The 25,630-nt window shown below is 41.6% G+C and overlaps 1 protein-coding gene across 1 annotated transcript in view; it reads right to left on the bottom strand.

Moving 5' to 3' along the window:
- Positions 1 to 25,630, bottom strand: part of susd6 (sushi domain containing 6) — a 45,389-nt gene that overhangs the window by 17,359 nt on the left and 2,400 nt on the right. The window contains exon 2 of the mRNA XM_034700181.1: positions 17,595 to 17,768. Coding sequence (XP_034556072.1) covers positions 17,595 to 17,727 — 133 coding nt within the window. The 5' untranslated portion in view covers positions 17,728 to 17,768. The remainder of the gene's footprint in view (positions 1 to 17,594; positions 17,769 to 25,630) is intronic.

Below are 25,630 nucleotides of genomic sequence, written 5' to 3'. Positions count from 1 at the left end.
AACTTTAAAGTGTGAAACCCATTTATAGAAAAGAAAGAAGGAATTTAAAGGCTGCTGTTGGATCTTCGGGGCCTCTGAGGAAAGGCTGAGGTAGAATAGAGGGCAGAGGTGGAGGAGGATGAAGCAGGGAGGCATAGCGGGGAAGGTGCAGGTACAATCTGGTACAGGTGGACTGTACACACTATGAGAGTAGACTGCAAGAGCCCAAAGGTGCCTAAAACAACCAGACGCTTTGTTTTGCTAAGTAGTTAGAAAGCTGACTTATTTTGTTAGCACACACTCGGCTTCAGGCGACTCAGGATTGGTCAGTTGAATCAGATTTGGCTGTTTGATATAATATTGACTGTTTGTTCCTTGTTTAGCAGCTCAACAACACAATAAAAGTCCAATATCAGCAAACATGACTGAGCTGTTTTATCCTTTAAGACGCACATTTGTTGAACTTTTCCATAAGCAAAGGCTTTTGGTAGACTCTTGACATATTTCCAGGCAGAGATTTATCTTTTGGGCTTCTAACATGAGACCTTCACCAGATCTGTGTCCGTGCTCCGTGCTCTCTCGTCCGTCAACACCCACGGTTGCATTTTCAGAACGCAGTAATCACTGAATCAAGGATTCTCCTCCTCCTCTCCTCGTCCATGTTATCGTCCTCTGAAAACCTCTGACCCTTTGACTCCAGGCCTGGCTCCGCTCATCATGGCGGTTTGTTGTTGTAGTTAAGTGAAATACAATCTGGTGATAACACAGAGTTTTACTCTGAAAATAAACCGGATGTTTTCATTTTGTTTTGATGCCTGACTTCCTGTCCCGCTCCATCTTCTTTGCTGAGATCAATGCGTCGTGCTATCTCATCTGGAGGGCTCCGACCTGCTGGCTCAGATGTTAAGCTGGAACTCAATGGAGTGGATCCAGTGGAAGTTAACACACTGACTAGAATAAAAACCTATCAGATCCGGTGTCATGACGGATCTAAGACGGACCGGACCCAGATCTGGGCCACCCACTTAAAGGAATATAGCCTCTCTACATGGGGTTGTATTTTAACAACTGAGCTAAACAGCTAGTGAGTCAGTATTCTCTGCAGCTCAGCTCACCGCCCCCAAAGCTTTCTAAAAAGTGGTTTTATTTCAAAGTGCTTTGTTCTGCGTTTAAAACTTTTTTTGCATATCTGGTCTGCAAGCCTTCAAAGTTGAGACTGTGAATGATTAAGCTCCCTGTAATAAACCATATGACGGATGACCACTGAGGGGTCAGTTTGAGAGTCTTTGAGGTTTACAGTCTGACCCGTTCTCACTCCCACACCGCTCTGTGAACAATTAAGCGGCCAAAAGTAATTTGTCTGACTCAGGATCTTTTAGACTTATGCTTCAATTAGTCAACTCTGAGTGGGCAGCCCAACCACACACAACTTAAAAGGCCGACTAGCGTCCACCCTGTACCCTGCTGTAATGATCCCCAGTGTTATTTCTTCAATAAACAGGAAACTCGCCAGAAGACATGAGTCAAACAGCTGTGGGTTTCCAAAAAGAGAATTTCCAGAGAACTCAGTCGTCCACTCATCTCATTTCTTCCTGCAGCTGCAACACACAAAAACAAACACTCATGCTACACACACAGACACACACACACAGGCCCAGGGTGAGGGGAAGTCTACAAACAGACTAATACATCCTCCCTCTCCCCCACCTATTCCCCTCCTGCTGTTGCAATGCATTTAGCAAGCCACGTGTGCTGCCATTACACCCCATTGTTCCTGATAACTGAGGGAGGGGGCACTGTGGCAGATTTAAGCAGCGTGCCTCCGAATAGGACAACAGACAACTTTGCATTTGAAGGGTTAAATATGCATGGGAGGCCAACGTGGGTGAGGGCGAGGGGGAGCCCTATTGTGTGACCCTCTTTTTAACTCTCAGATACAAGCATACACACACACACACACACACACACACACACACACACTCTGTCCCGGTGTAACAGATGGGTGGATGTAAGCAAAGGCGAATGGTGAGCTCCCCCCTTGTATTTTTTTCTCTGCCATCACCGCTGAGGACAGCTGGGAGGCAGACATTCCTGCTCCTCAGCTTTCAGAGGAAAACAAAAGAGAGTGTGGTGTGGGACCCCTCCTACATACACGTGCATGTGTTCAGACACACACACACACACACACACACACACACACACACACACACACACACACACACACACACACACACACACACACACACACACACACACACGCACAACCCCCCTCCCCAAAAAACTGTCAATGCATCTGTGGGTTGATCATATTTCAGCAGCCTGGACTTGCAAGCCAGCAGAGGTATGAGAGCTGAGCTGGGACATTTGTTGAAGGTGAAAGTCAGGGAGATAATCCCGGCACTGCTTACGAGGGGCTCACGCACAGGCATGTTGGTACCGCATGCAAGGTGAAGGTAATTTTGCGTTCTGTAAAGCTGCAGTAACACAAACTCTAACCTAAAGCTGGAGATCCTTTGATTTAACCGGCAATCTGGGTTGTTTGGTGACCAGGTCCACTGCTAAAGCACAGAACGTCCTGTGCTTTAGACAACACAACAAGCTTAGAGGAAATCAACTTTAAATAGAGAGCTGATGTTACAGACAACAAGAGGACAAAGTTACTATAGTGTCTGTTTCTGTTAGGGGTTACAGAATTGTTTGCATGTATCCTTATGAGGAAAGAAACAATACATCCTGAAGTGACCATATTCACAATGCTGTGACAACACAACTGTGACAACACATATTTATAACATCACGCTAATGAAGCCACTGATGAAGGAGTGGAATGTCGTTTGTTCAACCAATGCGTCATACTGTATTGTGCAGCACAGGTGGGTTTATTTACTTTTATTTAACCTATTGCAGAGTTCTGATGATTGAAAATACACTACAAACCTCCTGACTATAAAACAAAAAATCTACAAAAGTATGTGAAGGTACTTTGCCTCAATCGCTGTAACTATCTTGTTAGTTAATACGCCCTGTTAACTGTGTGCCTTGTGTTTTTCATACTGTGTATGTTTTTAATAACCTGATGCACATTTATCTGGGCAATAACTTACCTTGCTAGCTATTCACAAAATAGAAGTGCACAGAGTGTGTATATCTGTAAGATTTGCTATATTTTATTCTATTCTATTTTATTTTATTTTGCTTTGTTTTATTCTATTCCATTTTGTTTTATTTCATTTTATTCTATTCTATTTTATTTTGTTTTATTGTATTGTGTTGTATTGTATTGTATTTAATTTAATTTTATTCTAGTCTATTCTATTTTATTTCATTTGAAATTATTTTATTTTTTCATTTTAATTTATTTTATTATATTCTGTTTTATTTTGTTTTGTTTTATTTTACATTATTTTATTTTATTCTATTTTGTTTTATTGTATTCTATTCTCTTTTACTTCATTTTCTTTTTACCTTTATTATTATTATTATTATCATCATCATCATCATCATCATCATCATCATCATCATCATCATCACTATTATTATTATTATTATTATTATTATTATTATTATTATTATTATTTGAACTATGTAATTACAATTGTTGTATTCCTCTGTCCCATGTCGCAAGCTGCTGGAACCAAAGAATTTCCCCCAATGGGGATAATAAAGGATATCTTGTCTCATCTTATCTTAACTATCCAGGGATGTTTTTTTCTATCTCTGATTCTATGTTTGCTTTGGGTTCAGTCACTGCTGTTCACAAAATTACAAGCATATGAAAATATAAGCACAAAAAGTAAACAAAGAGCAGCTATATATTCAAATTCATACATCATTGCATTAGTAACCACAGACTGTGTTCAGTGTGGCAGTAAACTGAATGAGTGAAATGAATTTGACATGCATAAAGCTGAAAAACAAGATCAGGACTTCCCCATTTCCTGGTATCAGTAATCACGCCCAACAGTCGGCCTGCATGGTTATAAATGTGTGGTATGATGACAAACTCTTTTAAGGACATGTACAGAGTGGAGTGAAGGAACGCTGAGGCAAGCAACAGAAAACACACATTAGCAGGAATATCCAAGAAGTCTGTTGAGCGTCTTGGCAATAATCCATGAGGTATAAAAGACAAGCAAACTCAAATGCAATTAACTTGAAAATGTTATGATGAAACATTTCTTTGGGACAACAATAAGAAGAACTTAGCTGAAACCTAAAGTATTTAAAATTGGGGCAGTGCTTCTTATCAGGTTGAACTGAAGCCATAAATACTCCAACAGAAAGAGAGAGGGTTACAAACAAACTACTGTTATCATCATGCAGAAGATACAAAGTACTGTTTGTATTGCCGGCTAGACCTCCAACCCAGCAGACAGTTTGTAGACGCAAACAAAGATATGAACCCAACGCCTTGATGGGCCCGACGCCAACATCAAGGGAACAGAATAATCACCTACGCTCCTCAGTGAAAGTGAGAGAAGCAGAAACAATAAGACACAGTAAAAGAATATATTTAATTACACGTACTGAGATAAATCTTTCACCTAGAGTCATCCAACACCTCACAAGACAGTGACACTACAGTTAGCGATGCAGACTTGAGCCCATATAAACAAGCACAAGCTGTTACAGGTGACTGGGGATGTCCTAATCAGCTTTTTTAGACCCAGATTCTGATCGGATACTTGTGTTTGCCTGGATAATGAGGGATGCACCGAAATGAAAATTCTTGGCTGAAACTGAAAACCAAAACACTGAAACACTGAAATATATTATTATACTAATTATTAGTATCATTGCATTTATGGCTATGACTGTGTACTAACCTCACTAAAATCAAGGCATTGCAATAGCATAAATTAATATTAATGCTTCAAAGAATAAATCAATTACAAAATTGACACACAGACATACATGCATACCTATTTATGTATTCATTGATTGATTGATTCCTTCATTAATTAGTCCATTTGTTTATTTATTTTTTCAATTGTCTGTTTGTCCTCCTCACTTGTTATTATAATTAAGACATCAACAGGTACTTTATTTTACTCTTTGAGATTTTTCAAGTTATTACAGCTGACAACATGCTGCTTCATGTTATAGCCCTTTCAAAATAAAGTTTTTTGGACTACGTAGCAAACAAATTGTGTTCAGTGATAGTGGACGTAAATGATCGGATGAGATGATCGGCCTTTCTGGAGTCCCTGAGCTCCCATGTCTCGTAGATTCCTCTGGATCTCTGCCGTAGACTCTGACGGCTACAACTACGACTATCCGTCTCACCACTATCATCTCTCTCTCTCTTCATCTCCCTCTATCCCTCTCTCCAACACGGTCTCAGTAGATGTGTGTCTAACATGAGTCTGGTCCTGCTGGAGGTTTCTGCCTGTTAAAGGAAGTAAGCGTTCAGATCGGCCCCGATCCGATTGTTGAGATCGGGATCAGGACATCCCTACAGGTGACATGAAAGACAGAAAAGAAACTCTGCAACTGAGTGTGAAATCTTTCCAATTTTGGTGAAAGTTTTAGGCATTTATCTAAAAAAACACCAAACATTTGCAGTAGACAGTCTTGCAACTCCAAGGAGTTTTTCACTGACATTATTTCTTATTGATTATTTGAGCAATCAGGCTGTCACACAGACCAGGCCAGCAATTTAGAGATGTCTTTGGGAGTCTGACTGCTTGTGCCGGCCATTTGTCATAATTTCTAAATCGATTTTAAAGTCAGAGATTAATTTATAAAAGTACAGGCTTATACAAATAAATATGCAAAATAATATGGTTTGGACACACAGAGGCATGCACGCCTCTCATAAATCCTGACACAATTATCCAAATGGACTCCCGTGTAGCCGGTACAAAGACCTTTGCCGTTTGGCTGCTGTTTGCTACAGAGAGCTGTTTACCGATGATGTAATAAGGACAGAGGGCATTAGAGTGGAGCTAAGCCAGCTGGGCACTAAACATCTCAACACTCAATCTAATGGACTGGTTACGCTCTGAGAGATGGCAACAGACAGAACCAAACAAAAACAGGAAATAATCAGAAGCAGACAGGAAATATTCACTGTTAATTAGAACATCCTGTTGGGAATGAAGGACACCGTCACAGAGAGAACTGGATTCTAGCTGAGTCAAGAGACGAGGGACATCAGGCCTGAACCTAGGCTTCGGTCAGCAACTATGCTCAACACTGCAGGCTCTCTAAGCTACAGCTGTAATTCTGCACAGCTCAAAAGATGAGGGAGATCAGCTCAGAATTATGAGTTGTGGACTGTCAGCCCTCCTTCCTCGTGTTTACAGGCCCTATAGGGAGGATCTATAGAGGCAGGATAAACAAGACAGCAATAATTGAGCTTTTTCTGCTGAAATGCATACTGCTAAGGAGAAACAGCTGTATGCCTCCTCCGCCCATGAAAACAAGCATGCTGCAGGATAGCACATGCACAGCCCTGCCTTTCCCCTCAGCTCGATATGTGCACTCAGATCAAGTGGTTTCTACTCTGCTGCCTGAGACTGACTCTACTTGTATGCTTTGAATACTTTAAAACAGCACGTACTGAGAAGACTTCAGGGCCAAACTAAGTTACAGTTAAATAAATCTCCAAGCTGAACTAACAGATTAACAATGTTTGCCCACATAATCAAACATATAGATATTCACACATAGATATTTACACTTCCATACTTTAGTATATCTATCACACCTTTTCTTGGAGTCTCATACAATCAATGTTCTTTGTCCAGTGGTCTTGTTGCTCCTTGTTGCCTGACACATTAAACATGACATGGCTTTTTAAAAACTCTTGTACTGTTTATATCCACCATCTAGAGCTGGGTGATATTGGAAACAATAATTATCACGATAGATATGAAATCATTCTTTTATTTACGGTCGCTGCGGACATCAAACATGTTTGAAATGCACAGCAGAACATGTCTCTTTGCTCTTTCTTTACCCACATCCTTAAAGTATATTTACTTAAGTGTATTAAGTTAATAGTTAATGTCAAGTCAACACGCTGTAGGACTAACGACTCTGCTTTTAGCTGGCAGGTTTTGCGTGTTCTTCAGTGTAGATATTGCTCATTTCAGCTGTGTTTACATTCTGCTCCAGACATTCTACCTCTCACCCTGAGACATGATTGGCTGTCCAATGCCACCTTCTTCTTCTGTCTAATGTTGGATGGCAACTAGTGTTCAAGGCCCAGTAGTGCACCCTCCCTGTCCAGTGGTTGGGGGGTGTAAATACAGGTTTAATAAATATATCAAATTGTGATCGCTCTTTTGTTCTATTTATATTGAGAAAAATTGTATCCCAATAATTATCGTTATCGAATTATCGTCCAGCCCTACCACCATCCATGTAGTGCATTTCTCTCCTTCTACTTATATATATTTTTCTACACATTATTATAATTATCATTATCACATATAAATATACACTACCAGTCAACGTTTGTACACACCTTCTCATTCAATGTTTTGTATTTATTTTAATTATTTTCAACATTGTGGATTAATACTGAAGACATCAAAACTATGAAATAATCTGGTTTTTGCCATAATCTGGATTACAACAGTAGTCAAATAGGACTATTGTGTGCTAACCCTACCTCTGAACAACACAACTGATGGTCTCAAACACATTAAGAAGGCAAGTCATTCTACAAATGAACCCTTGACAAGGCTCATGATAATTAGAAACCATTCCAGGAGACCATTTCATGAAGCAGACTGAGAGAATACCAAGAGTGTGCAAAGCTGTCATGAAGGAAAAAGGGGGTTACTTTACAGAATCTAAAATATAAAACATATTCTGGTTTGTTTGACACCTTTTTGTTAGTTAAATAATTGCATATATGTTCTTTCATAGTTTTGATGTATTTGGTATTAATCTACAGTGTTTGAATGAGAAGGTGTTTCCAAACTTTTGACTGGTAGTGTTTATATATATATATTTATCTTTATTTCTTATATGCTGATGTATTTTTCAGCCTCCAGGCCATGTGGTAGTTTATAATGAACCTCACCTGTTTCTGTTGTTTCACCACACCCAGTGAGGGTCGAAACCAGTTGCCGTTTCCTTTTTTTCTGTACACTACCTTTTAATATGTTATTCCCTGTATGAATTAAAGGCTTTTTAACTCTTTCCTCCACTCAAGCTTGTGTTCCTGAAGACAGCCCCCGTGCCTTCCCACTTTCTTCCAACTATTTTTGCTCATTGCAGTACAGTACGACCACATTTCCAGCGTCTCTTACAGCTCAGACTAGTCGAGGCATGACTGACTGTGTGTTCCCAGCAGGTGATAACCACATCGAGTATGACTGATAATTTTTCTTGGTCCAAACTGAACGGTTTTAGTGCTAAACCGACGGCCATGCAAGCTGCTAAAAGAATCAGCTGTGGGTACTTTAGTAGCTGCTGGCTAGCCCAAGAATTTCTGTGGTTTAGTGTTGTAATGAGTGTTTGAAGACTAATGCAAACCAAATATTTACTGCTGCTGCTTCACATACAGAGCCAAGGAACTTACAAAGCTTTATTGTGAAACAGCAACAGGAAGTTCGTCTTTATTAGTCACTGATGTTAGGAAATATTTGCCATCCCCTTGTTCTACAAGATTTGGATGCCTTTTAGTTTTTTTTTCTGGTCATCAGATCAGTTCACAGTTAAAGATTTTCCCAATGATCTAATGGGAAACTGGTAAAAGCCACAGAGAAAACACGGCTGGATGAAAAAGCCTCAAGCCTTCAACTTGTCATTAAGATTTCATGTCCTACCCTTCCAAGAACCACTCATGCTGTACCCGCATCACAAGCTCTGACACGGTTGCTCACAGTCTGTCACAGCATTGATGTCTCAACTATTGGCAGAATCAGCATCAGTGTGTAGGATGCTAGCCTCCTTATGTGTAAGCTGATGAACTTGTTTGAACAGGATGCCGCTGTTGACTAACGGTGTGCTGAAAAAAAAAAAAAGAGCAGCCCACACTGTTTCAGTGGGACTTAAAAAACACACATCAAAAAGGAAGTGTGGAGAGAGGAGCAGGGGGAAGACAAGACAGACACAGAAAGTGGGAGACAAACAAGATTATAAAAAGAAAGAGATTAATCGGAATAAATATACTTTGGCGGAAATTTATAGAAACAGCTTGACGAAGCAAATCCAAAAAAAGTGAATGCAGAAAAAGAAAATGTAAGAAAAGGAACGAGTTAAAGAATGAAAGAAAAAACCGAAGCAAAGGCAACATAAGACAGGAGAGACTGGGGGATATATTTAGCAGCTCATTAGTCAGAGATGTCCTCTACTCAGCAGGCTGGTCCCTCAGATGAGGCCCTTTGGAAATCATTATGACTGCCTGCTGCTTCAGACAACCACACGCGTTTCACTGGAAAACAATTTGCAAACTGCCTCATTTCTCCTCGGCCTTAATGTAGCTTCACAATAATCCTCCGGTTCTGGAGAGATGCCCAAAAAGCAAAGCTTTGCACAAAGAGAAGTTACACAGTGTTTTTTTAATAATGGCTGCGTGGCTTTGAACAACTGGAGCTAGACTGTTATCACTAAACACAACCAGAAGGAGATTTCTATGAACTCTATTGCATGTCATAGTGTGTCTGTTGCTGCCAGTGTCACCACTCCCTGCTTTCGCTACTCATTAACCTGTAACTACACAGTTCCTGTCATTCATAGACCAATACATTTACAAGGGTCAGCGGGAAAGATGTCCAAACACCTTTTTTCCTTCCTGATACTTTGACTTATGTATCAGCAGACACATAGAGCCCATTCAATACTAGTATAATGCAAATATGTCTATTTTTAACGGCTTTACCTGTAAAACTAATTACCCAGTATGGAAATGATGTGACTGTTTTATTGCCTTGTTGTGTTTGTGGCAGCTCAGCTCATGGCCCCTCCCTGCTACCCGTGACTACTGAGGGGACAAAGTTCAGCATGAAGCAGCTGTAAGATTTTAAACTATTTCAGCTGTAAATTGAGAAAGAAACACAGCCTTTAATGTGTGAGTAAACACTGACTACATATAGATTGTAACCCATTGACATTTGTTACACTCTCCACCAGAATCACATTATTGTTTCACTATTTTAACACGGTATTCTTTATCTGAAATCAGTTCTTCTTTGCCTCCCTGAACGCTTGAAGGGCCAGAATTCCATTTATTTATTTTTTTTAAAGTTATATTTTTGGGCATTTTTGCCTTTAATGGACAGGACAGCTGAAGAGAGAGAGGAAATGTGGGGAGCAGAGAGTGGGGGAGGACATGCAGTAAATAGTCGAGGCTGGAATCGAACCCACGACTTCTGCGGCTAGGGTTATAGCCTCTGTACAACAGCGCCCTGAAGGGCCAGAATTCCATTTCTACTAGAAAGACCATGAGAGGTCATTTTGACTGCCAGATACCAAATAGTATTATCTGTATGATAAATACCCAATATTGAGGTAGTCGTGGGAAGTCAGCAACCGGTAGCACTGTAGTCTTTAATTTAACAAAGTTACATGACATCTAAATGTGAAACAAGGCAAAATGACCTCCTTGGCCTTTCTAGTAGGGGTGTAACGATTCATCCACTACATCAATGTATCGATTTATATTCCTATGATCCGACTACATCGATCTGTGCTCGGCAAGTTGGCCTTCCGGACGACATATCAATCTAAAATCATTTTAAAAAGTAATAAATTGATTTTATCAATACTAGGAAATAACGCATTGGATTTAAGCACGGCAGACTTTATATGGATGTGGGTTTTTTTGCACTTTAATGATAAACTGTAAAACGTTACTCAATTCAGGCTGCCTGTCTGTGACGACGTCGCCACGCGCCAGCAAACAACAAAACATAGCATGGCGGATGGCAGAGGAGAAGCCGGCGAGTGAGAAATTATCAAGCCACCATTGCGGTCCAGCGTGTGCAAACACTTTGGCTTTTGCAAAGATGGAGATGTTCTAAATAAGTCGCTCACTGATTGTAGGATATGTAAAGGTCAAGTAAAGTACCACGGCAACATGACAAATCTATCCAACCACCTACTAAGGCCCCATGGGATTTCACGCAAGGCCAACCGTCCAGGCACCTCTTGCAGCGTTCCTGTATTCATATCACAGTCACACTGGTTGAATTTTTGGCTGACAAGTTACTGAATCAATTTCAAGCCACTGGATCGCTTCAGATCTTGACTTAACTTGAACTAATATCGTCCTTAATCGTATCGGCAACCACGAATCATGAATCAAATCGAACTGCTGTTAAAAAGAATCGTTACACCTCTACTTTCTAGTGTTAAACTGTATTTACTTGTTACTGCCATGACATACAATAACTGTTGATAGGAAACAACAGCTGTTTTATTTTGGGCATAACTTATAATGTTATGGAGTATTACCTGGTGTACTCGCAGATTTTAAATATTGGCGTTAGCAAAGACAACCAAACAGAAACACAAACCCTGCCACCAAAAAAGAAATAAGTGTCAAAAACAGAAATTCAGCTCCTTTAAGATGTGTTCACAGGATAAGTGTCCGTGCTGTGTGGCTAACAACACTCCCCAGGATCTTCACAAAGTAATGGAACTGTCTGGTCAACTGTTTTAAGTGAATGAAGTGGTCTTGCACTGTCTCTTGGCGCTGCAGTATCTGTTTCCATTGAGCATGTTTGTGTTTTTGTCTGGTGAAGCGTTTAAAGTTTCCCTTTGGGGCTTGATTGGGCGAAAGAGCTGTTAAATGACACAGAGTGAGAGCAGAGAGTGATGGCTGGGGTGATAAACACACAGGTAATGAAAGAGAAAGGGTCGATGGATTCGACCAGACTGCTGCTAATGGGCTCTGGTCTCACCTGGCTAATGGCTGGACCCTTAAAGAGAGGACTGAAGAAGAAGGACACAGACATGACAGAACAGGGGCTGTGCTGTGCTCACTCACACACACACACATGAACACACACAAAGTGAATTCGCAATCCTAATTGCAGATTGGTGATCTAGCTGAGCTGCAGCTTGCTGTGGTTTTTTAGCCCGTGGCTCCCAACACCCCCCTGAAAGCCCTCTTTGTTCTCACATTTCAGAAGGGAACCAGTTGCCAACGTATTGCCTTACTCCTGCCTGCCTGCAAACCGTCTCACTAAAAGGACTTCAGGGGACAATCCTGAACAGTTAATTGCACAGGGCCAATTGTTCCCCTCCTGTAGTGTTTGTGCAGGCTATCTAGCAAACTCTCCGCGAAGGGGAAAGTCACACTGCGGCTTCATGTGCAACATTTTGACTACAGAAAGCAACACGTTTCAAAGAATACAGCTGTTAAAAGAAAACAGAGGGGCACAGCTCATTCAGATATTTTCCTCTGTGGTCAGAGCGATGACGCGATGTAAGCCACCAGAGCGTAGTCTGTTATTAAAGAGGAACAGGGAGTTGCCAAAGCTTTTTTCCTGGAGCAACTTGACTTTCGAGAAAACATCCTAGTGTCCTTGGGGTTGGTCGTACATACTGATGTGAGACGTGCCAAAAACAAAGGGATCCTGCCAGCGCAATGCCTTCATCAGGTGGAGGAAATATGCATTCAAGTCAAGCCAACAATGTGCAACAATCGATCGTCCAAACAAACACAGATCTCAGAGGAAATGAGACAGTCAGCTCTTTGCTCCTTCTCATGCCTTTTTCACCTTGCTCCTTTCTTTACCCTGTGACTTCACTTTTCTTTGAGGCCCGGGGGAGAGCCTTTCCTGTTCTCACACATGAACATACATAAACGTCACCGCCACACAGAGCACACAGCAGGCTTGTTTGTGGGAGACTTCTTGCTCTCGCTGGCACTTTCCTGTTCAGCGTTAACTCAACTTCAAAAGACAAAGGCCTCTTAGAGGGCATCATTTATCTGTTGAAGTGGACCCACGAGGACAGTCCGAGCCTTTTCTGCTTGACATAACACTGTTAGAGCAAAAACCCGGCATGTTATCCTGTGAACAGACCCTTTGACGCTCAAGTTCCCATCTTTACTCTCAGTTGTGACTCACTGTCTAGGTCAGCTTCCTCTGAAACCAACCACAAAGGCTCACTGTAAGGAACTGACACCATATTAGGAACTGAGCTCTATACAACCCACATTAGTGGGATGCCAGATTGACTCAGAAAAGACATGAAACAAATGATATTTACACTGTGCTCCAGACTGATTCCATTTATATTGTGCATACAGAAAAACCCTAGGTGTTGCTTTGTTGTTGTGTTTGTTTACTGGCACCCTGCTCCAATGCAGAGGATGTTTTTGTTTAGCATGTTGCTACTTTTGGCAGAACGTCCTGAATGGCACACATAAATGTAATCATACCCAGTAATCACAAACACAAATTTGACGGAGCTTTGTACATTAAGAAAGCAGATACCCTGCTGGTAATCTTGTTTACACGGAACAGCTGAACGACGGACAAAAAAGACATGACTTGGACTGTGATTGCTTCTAAAAATAGCTCTGCCCCAAATGGCTTTGTGACTATTTCCTAAAGGAGGGTATTGACAGATACAAGGAATTGGAGTCCTGACCTTTCCAGGGATCATAAAGCTTCTCCTTTTGGTAAATGCAACCAAAACATGGAGCAAAGAAGGCTACAACCTTTAACATCTTACTTGAAGTAGATCTTTAAAGCCACTTGCAGAGGGACATTGTAATTTTTCCTCAAGTCAGTTTTGGAAAAATCCTGTTTCACCCTGTTTCCAAAAGGGCCATATTTCCTCATGAAGTAATAATAATAATACGTTCTATTTATAGGCGCCTTTCCCGACACTTAAGGTCACCTTACAACATAGCAATAATAGAGCAACACTCAACAGTAAATACATACATAAATACATTAGAATAAAGATACAATACTAGAAAAATGAAAGGGAGGAGGGGAAGTCATTCCAGTCCCAAAGAGACAGATTAGAGTGAGTCTGCTTGGCAGAAAAGGTGAGTTTTTAGGCAGGATTTGAAGGTGGTGGGAGAGGTAGAATTGTGTACGTCCAGGGGGAGAGAGTTCCAGAGGCGGGGGGCCAAGCGGCTGAAGGCTCTCGACCCCATGGTGGTCAAGCGAGCAGGTGGGAGGCTGAGTTGGATGGAAGAAGAGGACCTGAGACTACGGGTGTGTATTTTTGTTTTGAGGAGGAGGTCAATGAGGTACTGAGGGGCTAGGTTGTTTATGGCCTTGAAAGTGAGGAACAGAATCTTGAAAATGATGCAGTATTTAATGGGAAGCCAGTGGAGTTGCTGCAGGACAGGTGTGATGTGGCTGGTGGAGGGGGTTCTGGTGATGATGCGGGCAGAGGAGTTTTGAACCAGTTGAAGTTTATAGATGGATCTGTCAGGTAAACCAAAAAGAAGGGAGTTGCAGTAATCCAAACCAGAATGGATGTACTGTTGGGGTAGAGAGATAGAAGTATCCATGAATGTGCACAGTCCACAAACAGGTCTGATACTGCTGTGTTGTCTCCAGGTCTCTGTTGTTTTCAGCTCCTTTATCTAGTATGCAAATGCTTTACAGTAAATTTCTCAAGTATCATTTCTATTCATGCCGTGCGCTGCAATTTGTATGAGTCTAGGATAAGCCTGTCAGCACTGATGAAATTTCATATTCATGAAAATTTCCAGAGCAATCTCCAGGCCTGGAACACGTTGAGGGATTACCTATGTGAATTATGTATGGTGAGCGGAAAGGGAAGGGAGGACGGTGACAGAACAGAGGCAGTGATGACATGATGACTCTGAAGCTGTAAGTCTCCCCCTCATGGTGATACGTCCAATCATAGACTAACTATACTGATATGATGTCATTGTTGCTCATGTGTTAGTTACTGTTATATATTATGATCACATCCATGCAATGCATTTGTTTTCTACAGCATAAGCAATAAGCATGAACGCTCCATCATCATGAAGAAAACAGAACGACTGTAAGGTCTTGTTTGAAATACTTCTCTGTTTCTTCTGTTGTTATGAGGCGACTCTGTTTTAATATTTAATACAAGTTTCCTTTGTTGGATTAAATATTTAAGTTTATGCTGAAGTGCTTGAATAGAAAAATGCCCCAAAAACTTGTGCACTCATTTATCATTAAAATGCAGTGCCTGACTTTGCCTGGCTACCTTTGCATACGCCATGTTCTGGAGTTATTAATATATATTCATTTGATGCAGAAGAGCAAATATCCAGGGCTGGACGGCATCTAGAAGAGCCAGAACTCGTGTAGCATGAGTCAGCATGAACGCTGCATTACATGCTATAAGGAAGTTATTAAACTAGAAGTTTGCAGCCACGACAACACCCAAAAATAACCTTTGTATTGTTGTCAGTGCCATCAGCGCACCATCAGGAATGTTCCATTACATGTTTGGATACATAACAACAAATGCAAGCTTCACTGTGATGACTTCATGTCCTTTAGGCAGTTTGGACATGGGTCTAGAGATAGAGCTGGGCGATAATTCAATAACGATAATTATTGCGATAACATAGCACGGAGACAACTTCTGCTGTGCAAACACGTGTAATGTACAATCTGACCTTAGTACTACTGAACACTGGATAACCCTGATGCATTCACTGCACTGTGGGTACCTATCATGCCGCCTGTAACTCTTGGTAAACTTAAAAGGGATTGCACTTCTCGAAAAATACTCTACTAAACTGGTACACAGAATACAATTTGATAATTCTTTGTTGTACATTAAAATCAAATCATGCAAATGACCTAACCCTGAGAAAAATAAGAATCTACAAACTAAAACTTCACAAAAATCTCATCTTACACAAAATACCTGCTTCCTGTTAGCACTGTCAAAAATGAGGGATTCAAGAAGCTTATTGGCAAACTAAATCCAGATACAAGCTAACAAACCGTCTGGTTCCTTCAACTTTTACCCAGGGGCAAAAATCTGCCTTTCGTGATAATTATCCATATCGACTGATATGAAAACATTTGATGGTCGTCTGTTTTTGTTCTTTACAGAACCACGCATATGTGAGTCCCATGTTCGCACTGTTGCAATACAGAATAAATCTTTGAAACAGAGACGTTTCTGCATCAGTGTTCTAATAGACACCCCTGGGGGCGAAGTGTAAGAAAGAAATCCGGAACCCTATACAGTCCTACAAACCTCCATAACAGTGATAACATCCTTTTCAATATCACCCAGCTCCAGGTCCAGAAATATTCAAAGCAAACAGATCAGAGCGTCTACTGAGCCAGTTCAAATTAGACTAAAATTATAGTCTAAAGATCTATTTGTCCTTTCCCATCAGACAGCCTTAAAGGCACAGGTGCATCATGGGTAATGCAACATCTGTATAGCACTAACTATTACAAACCTAGTTGATACAGGGTCCATATCTTGAAGCAATACTCTGCAGGACTTCAGGAACAAACTTATAAGTGAAACAACCATAAATAACACGAGTATTTGGAGCACACACATTCACACAATCGTACACTACACAGAGCACGTGGGCCGGGGTTTTCAGGACACATTTCCTTGGTACTGGTAAGCAGTGTATGTGTGTGTGTGTGTGTGTATGGGATGCAGAACGTGAGCGTGATACCAGCCCCTCTGGGCTCTACATGAATCATGTGTATTACATAAGACACACACACAGCCAGCAAAAGAGAGAGAGAGAGAGAGAGCTGATACACCAGGGATCAGCTGTACCCGGCCACCCATCTCTCTCTTCTTCAAAAAGATACTCCTTCTGTTGCTATCTCTCCTACTTATGCACATATTTTGTATTGGAGACGTTTAAGAAAGGAAATCAATTAAGGCTTTAAAAACATCCAAGAGCTGAAGCCGCCCCTCACACACATCGACTTATTCACACATACACAGTCCGCCTCCTCTCTGTGGCAAGGACATCTGGCACATTTCACGAGCTGGCTATGTGAAAGGAGTGTGTGTGTGTGTGTGTGTGTGTGTGTGTGTGTGTGTGTGTTTATGTGTGTGTGTTTGTTTGTGTAGGTGTGTGTTTGTTTGGGGAGGAGGGCACAGGAACATTGAGGGCTAATGTGAGAGGAAAGCTGGCACGAGTAAAGAGGTTCAGAGGGTACATACCGTCTACATTGTGCTTCTTAATTCTCCCAAATTTTGAAATCCTGAAACCTCATATTTGAAGATAATAATAATGTCTCTGAATGTGAAATATAAAACTGATGTGAAGGTTGCTGCTGTAATTAAAGCCAAAGCTAGCTAACTATACTAAAAGCTCTCAGAGGACTCTGAACGCCATGGTTGATTAAAACCTTATTGCAGCGATGCGACCGCAGAAAACACCATCTCTCAGCTTCACTCGATAGTGGAAGAAAACTGTTGTGACTCATTAGGGCAGTGAATGGATTCACAGAGTGGGCGGGATCAAGCTCTCTGCTGCTGCTCACAGAGAGAGCGCAACCTGACCGAGCCAAGGGTAAAGGAAGCCAATTTAATCTAACTGACCCGCAGGACGAGGGGAGAATAACCTCAATCAATCCACAAGAGACGGGTGAAGATGCCTGTTTTGTCAATATGCATGATGTGGGAACAGAGACAGAAAAAGGAAGAACAATCTATGTGTGTGGGTTTGTGTGTCTTACCTGATGCGTGACCATGAGGGAGCAGGGTGAAGAGGAGGAGGAGCACAGAGGCAGCCAGCCTGTGGGCTAGAGGAGAAGAGGAGGAAGAGGAGGACGGGGCTCTCGTCTGAAACGCTACCATTCCATCGCACATCTTTTCCTCCGGCGACCAGCGAGAGTCCTCTACGGCTTAACCTGTCCAGGCCACATAGAGGAAAGGATAGAAAAGGGGGAGGGAGGGAGAGAGAGAGAGAGAGAGAGCGGGGATTACTATCAACGTTGAGTGAGGATTACGTAACCAAAAGCAACACGGAGAGACAGCAGGGAATAGAGAGAGAGAGCTGTGAGAGGGAAGAGGCCTTCTCTGCACATCATTAAGTAAGAGTTGCTTTACTGATAATAACGTCTGAGCCTGTTTCCTCGTCTCTGCTTTAAACATCCCTCAAACGTCATCCTGCAATTTCAAGTTCCACTTTTTAAAAAACAAGCAGCACCAAGGAAGTTCCCTCAATCTTCACTTCAGGCCCTGTCTCTGCGATCGAACTAAGTAATCCAGCCTCAACGTTCTGCTGTAGATGATGTAACATGGAAACAGATCCCTGCAGCTGATGAGGAAGCATTAGGGCGAGCAAGGCTAAGAATGTGCACGTGAGGGGGAAGACAGAGAGAGAGTCAGTGGAAAATCATAACAGTGACAACGTGCAACTTCTGCCTATTGAAACATAAATAACAGCCATGCTTCTATGACTTTTTAAAGACTAATAACAGCGAGGGTGCAGTTCTTTTCACTTGAGTGATAAACAGATGTCACCAAACTGTAAGCTCAGCTGTAGCTCGTCTCTGCCATATGCTGCAGATTGTAACGAGGAACAGAGTTTGATGGATTCATTATTGAGATCACGATCAAGTGTGAGTGTCACGGCCAAATTCCACCAGATCAGTGTCCGGTCTGTCTCTGCTCCGTCACAGCACCCGATCCGAAAGGTTTCTATTCTAGTCAATGTGTTAACTTCCACTGGATCTGCTCTGTTGTGTTCCAGCTGCGTCTCTGATCTGGCAGGTCAGAGCCCACACAAGACTTCTATCGCATCAATCTCAACAGAGCAGATGGAGCTGGATAGGAAGTCAAAACAAAATGAAAACATCTGGTTAAATTTCAGAATAAAACACTCTGTGTTATCTCCAGATCATATTTCACTTAACTACAACAACAAACCGTCATGATGGGCGGAGCCAGGCCTCGTTGATTCAGTGATTACTACGGAGAAACCTTGGTCACATGACTCCAGGTGTCCGGCTCCCGGCTGCGTTCTGAAAACACAGCCGGTGGGTGTTGACGGACGAGAGAGCACAGAGCTGGACCGCAGCGGATCGGAGACAGACCGGACACCAATCTGGTACAAGTCCCATGACAGAAGAACCACCTTGTTTACGATTGGTCGTTTTAAGGTTTAAGGTCACTGGGGGCTGTGGTGGAGAGATGCACACAGAAGAAGCAAGAGACCATTCTAAATTACACAGATCATCCACTTCACAACTTCTTTGTGGACCAGAGAAACAGCGGCAGTGGACGGCTCATCTCTCTGTGCTGCAGGACTGAGAGATACAGAAAATCACTCATCCCTGCAGCCATTAGGCTTCATAACTCTCTAGCCAATGGGAGATGAGCTGACAGACACCTGAATTACTTGTTTTATGTGATTTTTATAATTTTATCTGCCAGACAACTGAATTTCCCTTCAGGGATTAATGAAGTACATTCTATTCTATTCTATTCTATTCTATTCTATTCTATTCTATTCTATTCTATGTATGGTAATACAAGCCTGGTAAGCTTTCTTCCTGTTCTTTGCACCATCTCTGACTGACTACAAAAAATGTTGGATCCCCTTTTGTCTGAGTTTGTTGGTATTTAAAGTGATATCTGTGAGTATACTGAGGTACGCTGAGTGTATGCAAATAATTGATAGAGTAAATGCAAAATCAAACGCTGCATTCCTAAGACGGCAGAGCGACAAAAGAGAAAAGAACAGAGGATACAGAGGTATAGTGAGACACCTTCAAACATCACTTGGAGAAAAACGCAGCCATATGTACAAACAGGCAATAAAACTCCTGTCCTCTCTTAATAAATCTCTCGCCATGATACCAACTTCCCTAACTTCTTAAAAGCATTTTGGCGTCCTACTGGGGGATCCAAAGAGAGTACACTATCATTACATAAATGAGATGCAGGTGCTGCATATAGTCTTGAGTATGTTGCTGCAGAGAGGTTAGGATGAAGTAGCAGTAGTTGCGTTTTTGTGAGGAACTAGCTTGCTGGCAGGCAGCATATCCTCGAGAGAGGGCAGGGGGCCCATTACAGTTACAGAAGGCTGCTGAGCTAATGGCTACAGTAATGGCATGGCTGCACTTAGAGAGCCGCCAATTTGATTGCAGATCTGCTGCGTGGCCACTGGCTCTGCCTTAGACGGCCTGGAACTATTGTGATGAGGAAAGTAACTGTAAACATGCACACACAAATACGGCCCATATATATATATATATACTCCATGGAGCTGATTCAGAGTAAAAATTGATATAAAGCTATTTTCATCTAGCTCCTTTTTTAAAATCACATTATGTATTGATTGCCATCGGGACATTAAGGTAGTTTTAACCAGTGTAACAAACAATGTATCAGACGACCAATCCCACCTTTAATGAAACAATCACTGACTGAAATCTTATCTTGTTGCAGCCCAAACACCCTCTGCTAAAAACTGAAGCAGCCAAATACAGGCGCCTAAAATAGATGTATGTAAATTCTATGTGGAACTACGACTTGCTGCATTGACTGGTTGTGAATTTGTTCTCCGCAATCTGCATAATATTTTGCCACAAATGTTCTACCACACACACACGCGCAGCAAGACCACACACAGCTCGCCACCTTCCTGATGCCCACAGGAAGAGGTTGGAAAATCATACCTGCATGCTGCACAAGCCAGTGGGAGAGAGTGACGTCAGCTACTTTTTGGCAGAACAGTTTGAGAGCTGCATTGAGCCAAAGGGCAGACAGTCAAAATCACATGCAGGGGGGGACCTGTGCCAGCTATTTGATCTAGAGACACTTTCTCATTTGTCTATGTTTGGATGAGAGCACTGCTGTTAAAGGCTGCTTTACTGATCAGAGTCAGAAATACTTTACAGTATGCCTTTATAAACAGTATTTAAGAAAGTCAAAATATCAATAAAAAGGAATGAATAAAATAAGCTGTAAATTTGAAGATTTTTTTTTAAAAATACATTAAAATTATATTAAAATCAAATAAAAATAAATAAAAAAATTAAAATCAAATGAAAACAAACAAAAAAAAAAAAAATTAAAATTAGAAAAAATAAAATTAAAAAAACTAAATTAAAATTAAATTAAATCCTATAGTATTTAAAGAAGCACAGAATATTTAGAATTATCTATATATTAAAGCGCTGGGAATGAAGATGATATATACAAGGCTGTTCAAGTGGTATGGATGTTGCACTGAGTATAGATCATTGTTCAGTGATCATAGGGAGAAGATGTACAGTCTGACGGCCACAGGCAGGAATGACTTCCTGTGGCGTTCTGTGGTGCATTTATGAGGCCTGAGTCTCTCCCTGAATGATGAGCATCTTAGAAACAACAACGTGAAAAAGAAAAGTCAAAGGTAGGACAACAACTAGCACTTGTTGGGGTACAAATAATCACTTGGGATTTATAATGCAGAGCTGACCTCTTGAGAGAGCTGCGGGCAGAGGGCAGAGTATTGACCCGCCAGTACGTCTGAAAACTGAAAACTTCGGCAGAATTGGCTTAATTGCTTTCACACAGGAATCTCTGACAAAGGACCAAGTCATTAACTTTGATCTAAGGTATGATCCTCAAATATACAGCATCCCAATTAGCAGTTACAAGAGCCTAACTTTGCAGATCTTTTTAATACACCGGGTGTTTTAGAACTAAATTGATTAATAATCAAGCGGCAACCTCCTATCTCAAAATATGAAGCGGAAGTGTTATTAACAGCAGTTCATTGAGCGTCCACTTGAGGCTGTCTCCACATGCACACCCATTCAAAAAAGACGATCTTTACAGCAATACTAAACATGTTTACAGCCTGGTTCAAAAAACGCTTTGGTGTGAAGAGCAAATTTCTTTATCGGTACACACTGTACAAGGGTGAATTTTTTCATAACGCTGCAATTTGGAAGATATTAAGATTATGAGTTTTGCCCATTTAAGGACATGACTGACTTGACTGACAGGCGGGAACACTGTTGCTGTTGGCGAGGAGGCTCAAAGCCCACCTCTTTACCTCACACTAGCTTCACAGAAGTTTGGTCGAGTTCAGCATTTCCAATATGGCTCCCGCCGACGATGGGCTTCAAAACAGCGCTCAGGAACAGATGGGTGATGTCACAGATTCTACGTCCATTATTTATACAGTCTATGGCATTGCAACAGACCAGAAATGCCTCATATTCTGATGTCAACTTCCCTATTTGCGAGCATGTGTTTCCTGTCAGGCAACATCAAAGAAGTCGAGTTTCACACATGACTTTAGAGTCCGTGCTGCTGGTTTCAACTTCACAACATAAGATTTCTTGTTCCTGGAACCAACATTTGAAGTCAAACCGCATTATCGTACACTCCCTGTCTGCCACCGTATGTGGCCAGGTGACATGAGCAGACCTGCATGAATATTTAGGTGTGTGTAGATTTAAACAGTGCATGTTTAAGCATCTAGTGTCATTACAAAGTGGCTCTACATGGCTGATGTAAAAGCAAGTATTGCAGTATAACTATCGTAGATCTTTAAATGTAAGAAGTTTGCAATGGCAGGAAGCTCGTCAGCCCGTCCAAACAGATGTTGCAAGAAGAGCAAACACAACCTGGCACCACACAAAAGAACAGCATTACTTCCTCGTTCCCTGATGAGTGAAGCTCTGTGTGCTCTGAGTTTAATAATTAAACAGTGTCAGTGTCAGGAAAAGCACATGGTGTATTTAAAATTATAAGAAGATTTAATGTCAACATTCTGTGCTTGATTGGACGTCTTAACTGATGTGATCAAGCTCAATGAAGAGACAGCGTTTTAAACTGTGAGGCTGTAAGGGGGGACGGCTAATAAAATGTTGGTTGAGAACAATATTAAAATGGGGGAGTACATTATGTTGTACTAAATCTCAAATCTGCAACTCATGGTCAGATTAAGCACCACAATGGTACCAGTACAAGAAAGTAAATCTGCTACACCTAGAACAAGGCGGTGCCACAGTTCCCCTTTTTGAAGAGAGGCGTGATCATAAAGATCAAATGTTGTAACAGAGGAATTTGGAAACGGAACATGGAGAAATTTAGTTTCCCTGAAATGGCAACAAGCCTTTGTCTTGAGTGCGAGTACTTGATAAACCTGAAATATAAGTGTTTGGCACTTCTGATACTCGGTTTAATAGTTTGTCTTTTATGATGCACAGATGCTAAATGTGGCTTTACAACATCTGTGTTGTTGGTATAAGCTCACTGTGCTGTTTTTACATCCTCATAAACTTGGTATTTTGGTTTTGTTGGCTTGAAAGACAAATAAAAATTGAGAATTAACTGATGATAAAAATAATTGTTAGTAGCAGTTATGCTGTTGGAAGTATTGCTACGGGCTGGCTGTGGCTCAGTGGGTAGAGTCGGTCGTCTATCAATCAGAAGGTTGGAGGTTCGATGCCAGCTACGGCAGACACTGAAACCCTAATTGTGAATGTGTACGAATCAAGGTGCAAAATGCAACCTCCGGGCTTGAAATATGAAGCCTATGTGGAAGTGTTATAAACTGCAGTTCATCAAGCGTCCACTTGAGGCTGGCTGCAGAAACACCGGAAACCACGTACACACCCATTCAAAAAAAACGCTTTGGTCTGAAGAGCTAGTTTCTCCATCAGCACACATTGTACGGGGGGTGAAGTTTTTTCAAACGCGACAGCTCAGAAGATATTAAGATTACGAGTTTTGCCCAAATAAGGACATGACTGACTTGATTGACAGGCGGGAACACTGTAGCTGTTGGCGAGGAGGCTCAAAGCCTGCCTCTTTACCTCACATTAGCTTGACAGATGTTAGGTTGAGTTTAGCGTTTCCAATATGGCTCCCGCCGACGATTGGCTTCAAAACAGATGGGTGACGCCACGGATACTACATCCATTTATTATATAGTCTATGGTATGAATGAGGTTAGCTAATACTCATGGCCCCTACTGTAAAGCAGGCTCTACCATCAGTGAGTGAATGTGACACCAGAAAGACGCTATATACAAGTCCAAAGTTGCACACTTTTGTCTGTTTCGTCTTCCACCTGGGGAAAAAACGATGCAACCCTCCACTTCAGACGCCATTGAGACGACCAGCCGCCCAGCAGGCTGCTACTGCAGTTTTTCAGCTGCCCGGGGCTCCTGGAATGCAAAGGGAGCCAAGGAGAGCAGCAGTGCAGGCATGTGTCCGGGAACAGAGAGCACTCAGTGTGCCAAAGAAACAGCCGGGAGGAGATTTCCACCCGATAGGCCCCAATGCTACTGCGGCTGTTGGAGCCCGCCTGGGCCTGCGGAGGGAGCCCAGAGATGAGGCTCTGCATGGCAGCACAGAAAGGAGCCTTTGTTATGAAGTATTATGTAGTGGTGGTGAGCCCCACAGTGCCTGGGCATCCCTCTGTACTGCCACAAGGAAGGGAGGCAGAGAAAGTTAGAGGAGAGTATTACTAAAAAGAAAGCGGAGTAGAAACAGAAGTATAAATGGGGGAACACTGAAAAATGAGAGAAAAGCTGTCATGTTATGTTGACAGTGGTGAAAGGTAGGGAAAACTGAGTGGGACTGAAGCCAAACGCAGTGTTCTTATCTGTCCACACAAGATGTTTTCTCTAAGCAATGTTGTCAAACAGAAAAACGCTTCTGAATGCTGGACTGGGAGTTATAAAAATCACACTTTGGGCTACACAATGGCTTTAAAATTGAGAACCATTAAAGCTGCCCATTGTTTATCTGCAAGTCCCCTCTGTGAAAGCCAGAGTGTGCACAATGTGTAAAAACAAAACGAGTCCATCCAAACAATGGATGCTGAACTGGTGATTGTGACACTTTAAAAAAAAGAATAACACTTATCAGTTATGTGAAGGGAAAAGCTTTGAATCAAGCTCAGGAACATAGAAGGAGTGCTATTTATTCATGAATGTTGAAAACATGAATGAACGACTGTCATGTGTGACAACTTCAGAAACATATTACACTAGGGATGTAAGGATATATCGCAAATCGGTAAAAAAATCAATACAAATAAGGGTGGATTAAAATCAATTCAACATAATATGTATCTGGATATTGTTTTCAAACAGTAGAAGGCGCTATCTGCATTATACTCCACTTGCTCAACATCATTAAGTCTCTTACACTGCTCTCTGGCCACCCGCTGAGTGGAGGTGTTTTAAGTTTAAAGCATGTTTCAGAATCAGCTGACTGCGCACAGTGGAGACGCTCAGCTGGGGGTTGCTGCTGAGTGACAGGTCTCCACGAGCGCTTTTTTCTCCTGATTCTGATCCGGTTTTGCCCCCGGCTGACACATGACCGCATTGACATGCTTATTTTTCTCAATAAGACCGAGTATACAGAAAACTGGACACTGTGAGTCTAAAATATGATCCTGTTCAGTTCCCTTGTTGCAGTAAATCCACATGTTGAAGTCTGAGTCTTCACATATGACCATGGAGATTATTTATAAGCCTGCTCCTTACGTTGATATTCAGCGTGTTTAACATTCTGAACACCTCAATATGATCCGTAGCTGTTTAATATTGTCAGTAATATACACTGTCATGAAGGAAAATTTGATTTAGGGGGAAATAATGCATTTGGCATTATTTTTGACATGGAAAACTTTTAAGTTTTTTAAATGATTAAATGATAATTGATCGTTAACATTTCCAAAGATCGATCACGAAGAATACTTGAAATTTACATCCCTTATTTAAAGAAATTTACCTCATTTGTTTTAATATTT

The sequence above is a fragment of the Notolabrus celidotus genome, chromosome 13 (assembly GCF_009762535.1).
Source record: "Notolabrus celidotus isolate fNotCel1 chromosome 13, fNotCel1.pri, whole genome shotgun sequence".
In the NCBI taxonomy this organism is placed as follows: domain Eukaryota; kingdom Metazoa; phylum Chordata; class Actinopteri; order Labriformes; family Labridae; genus Notolabrus; species Notolabrus celidotus.
Note: the sequence above shows the minus strand (reverse complement) of the source record. Positions and strands in the feature narration are given on the sequence as shown.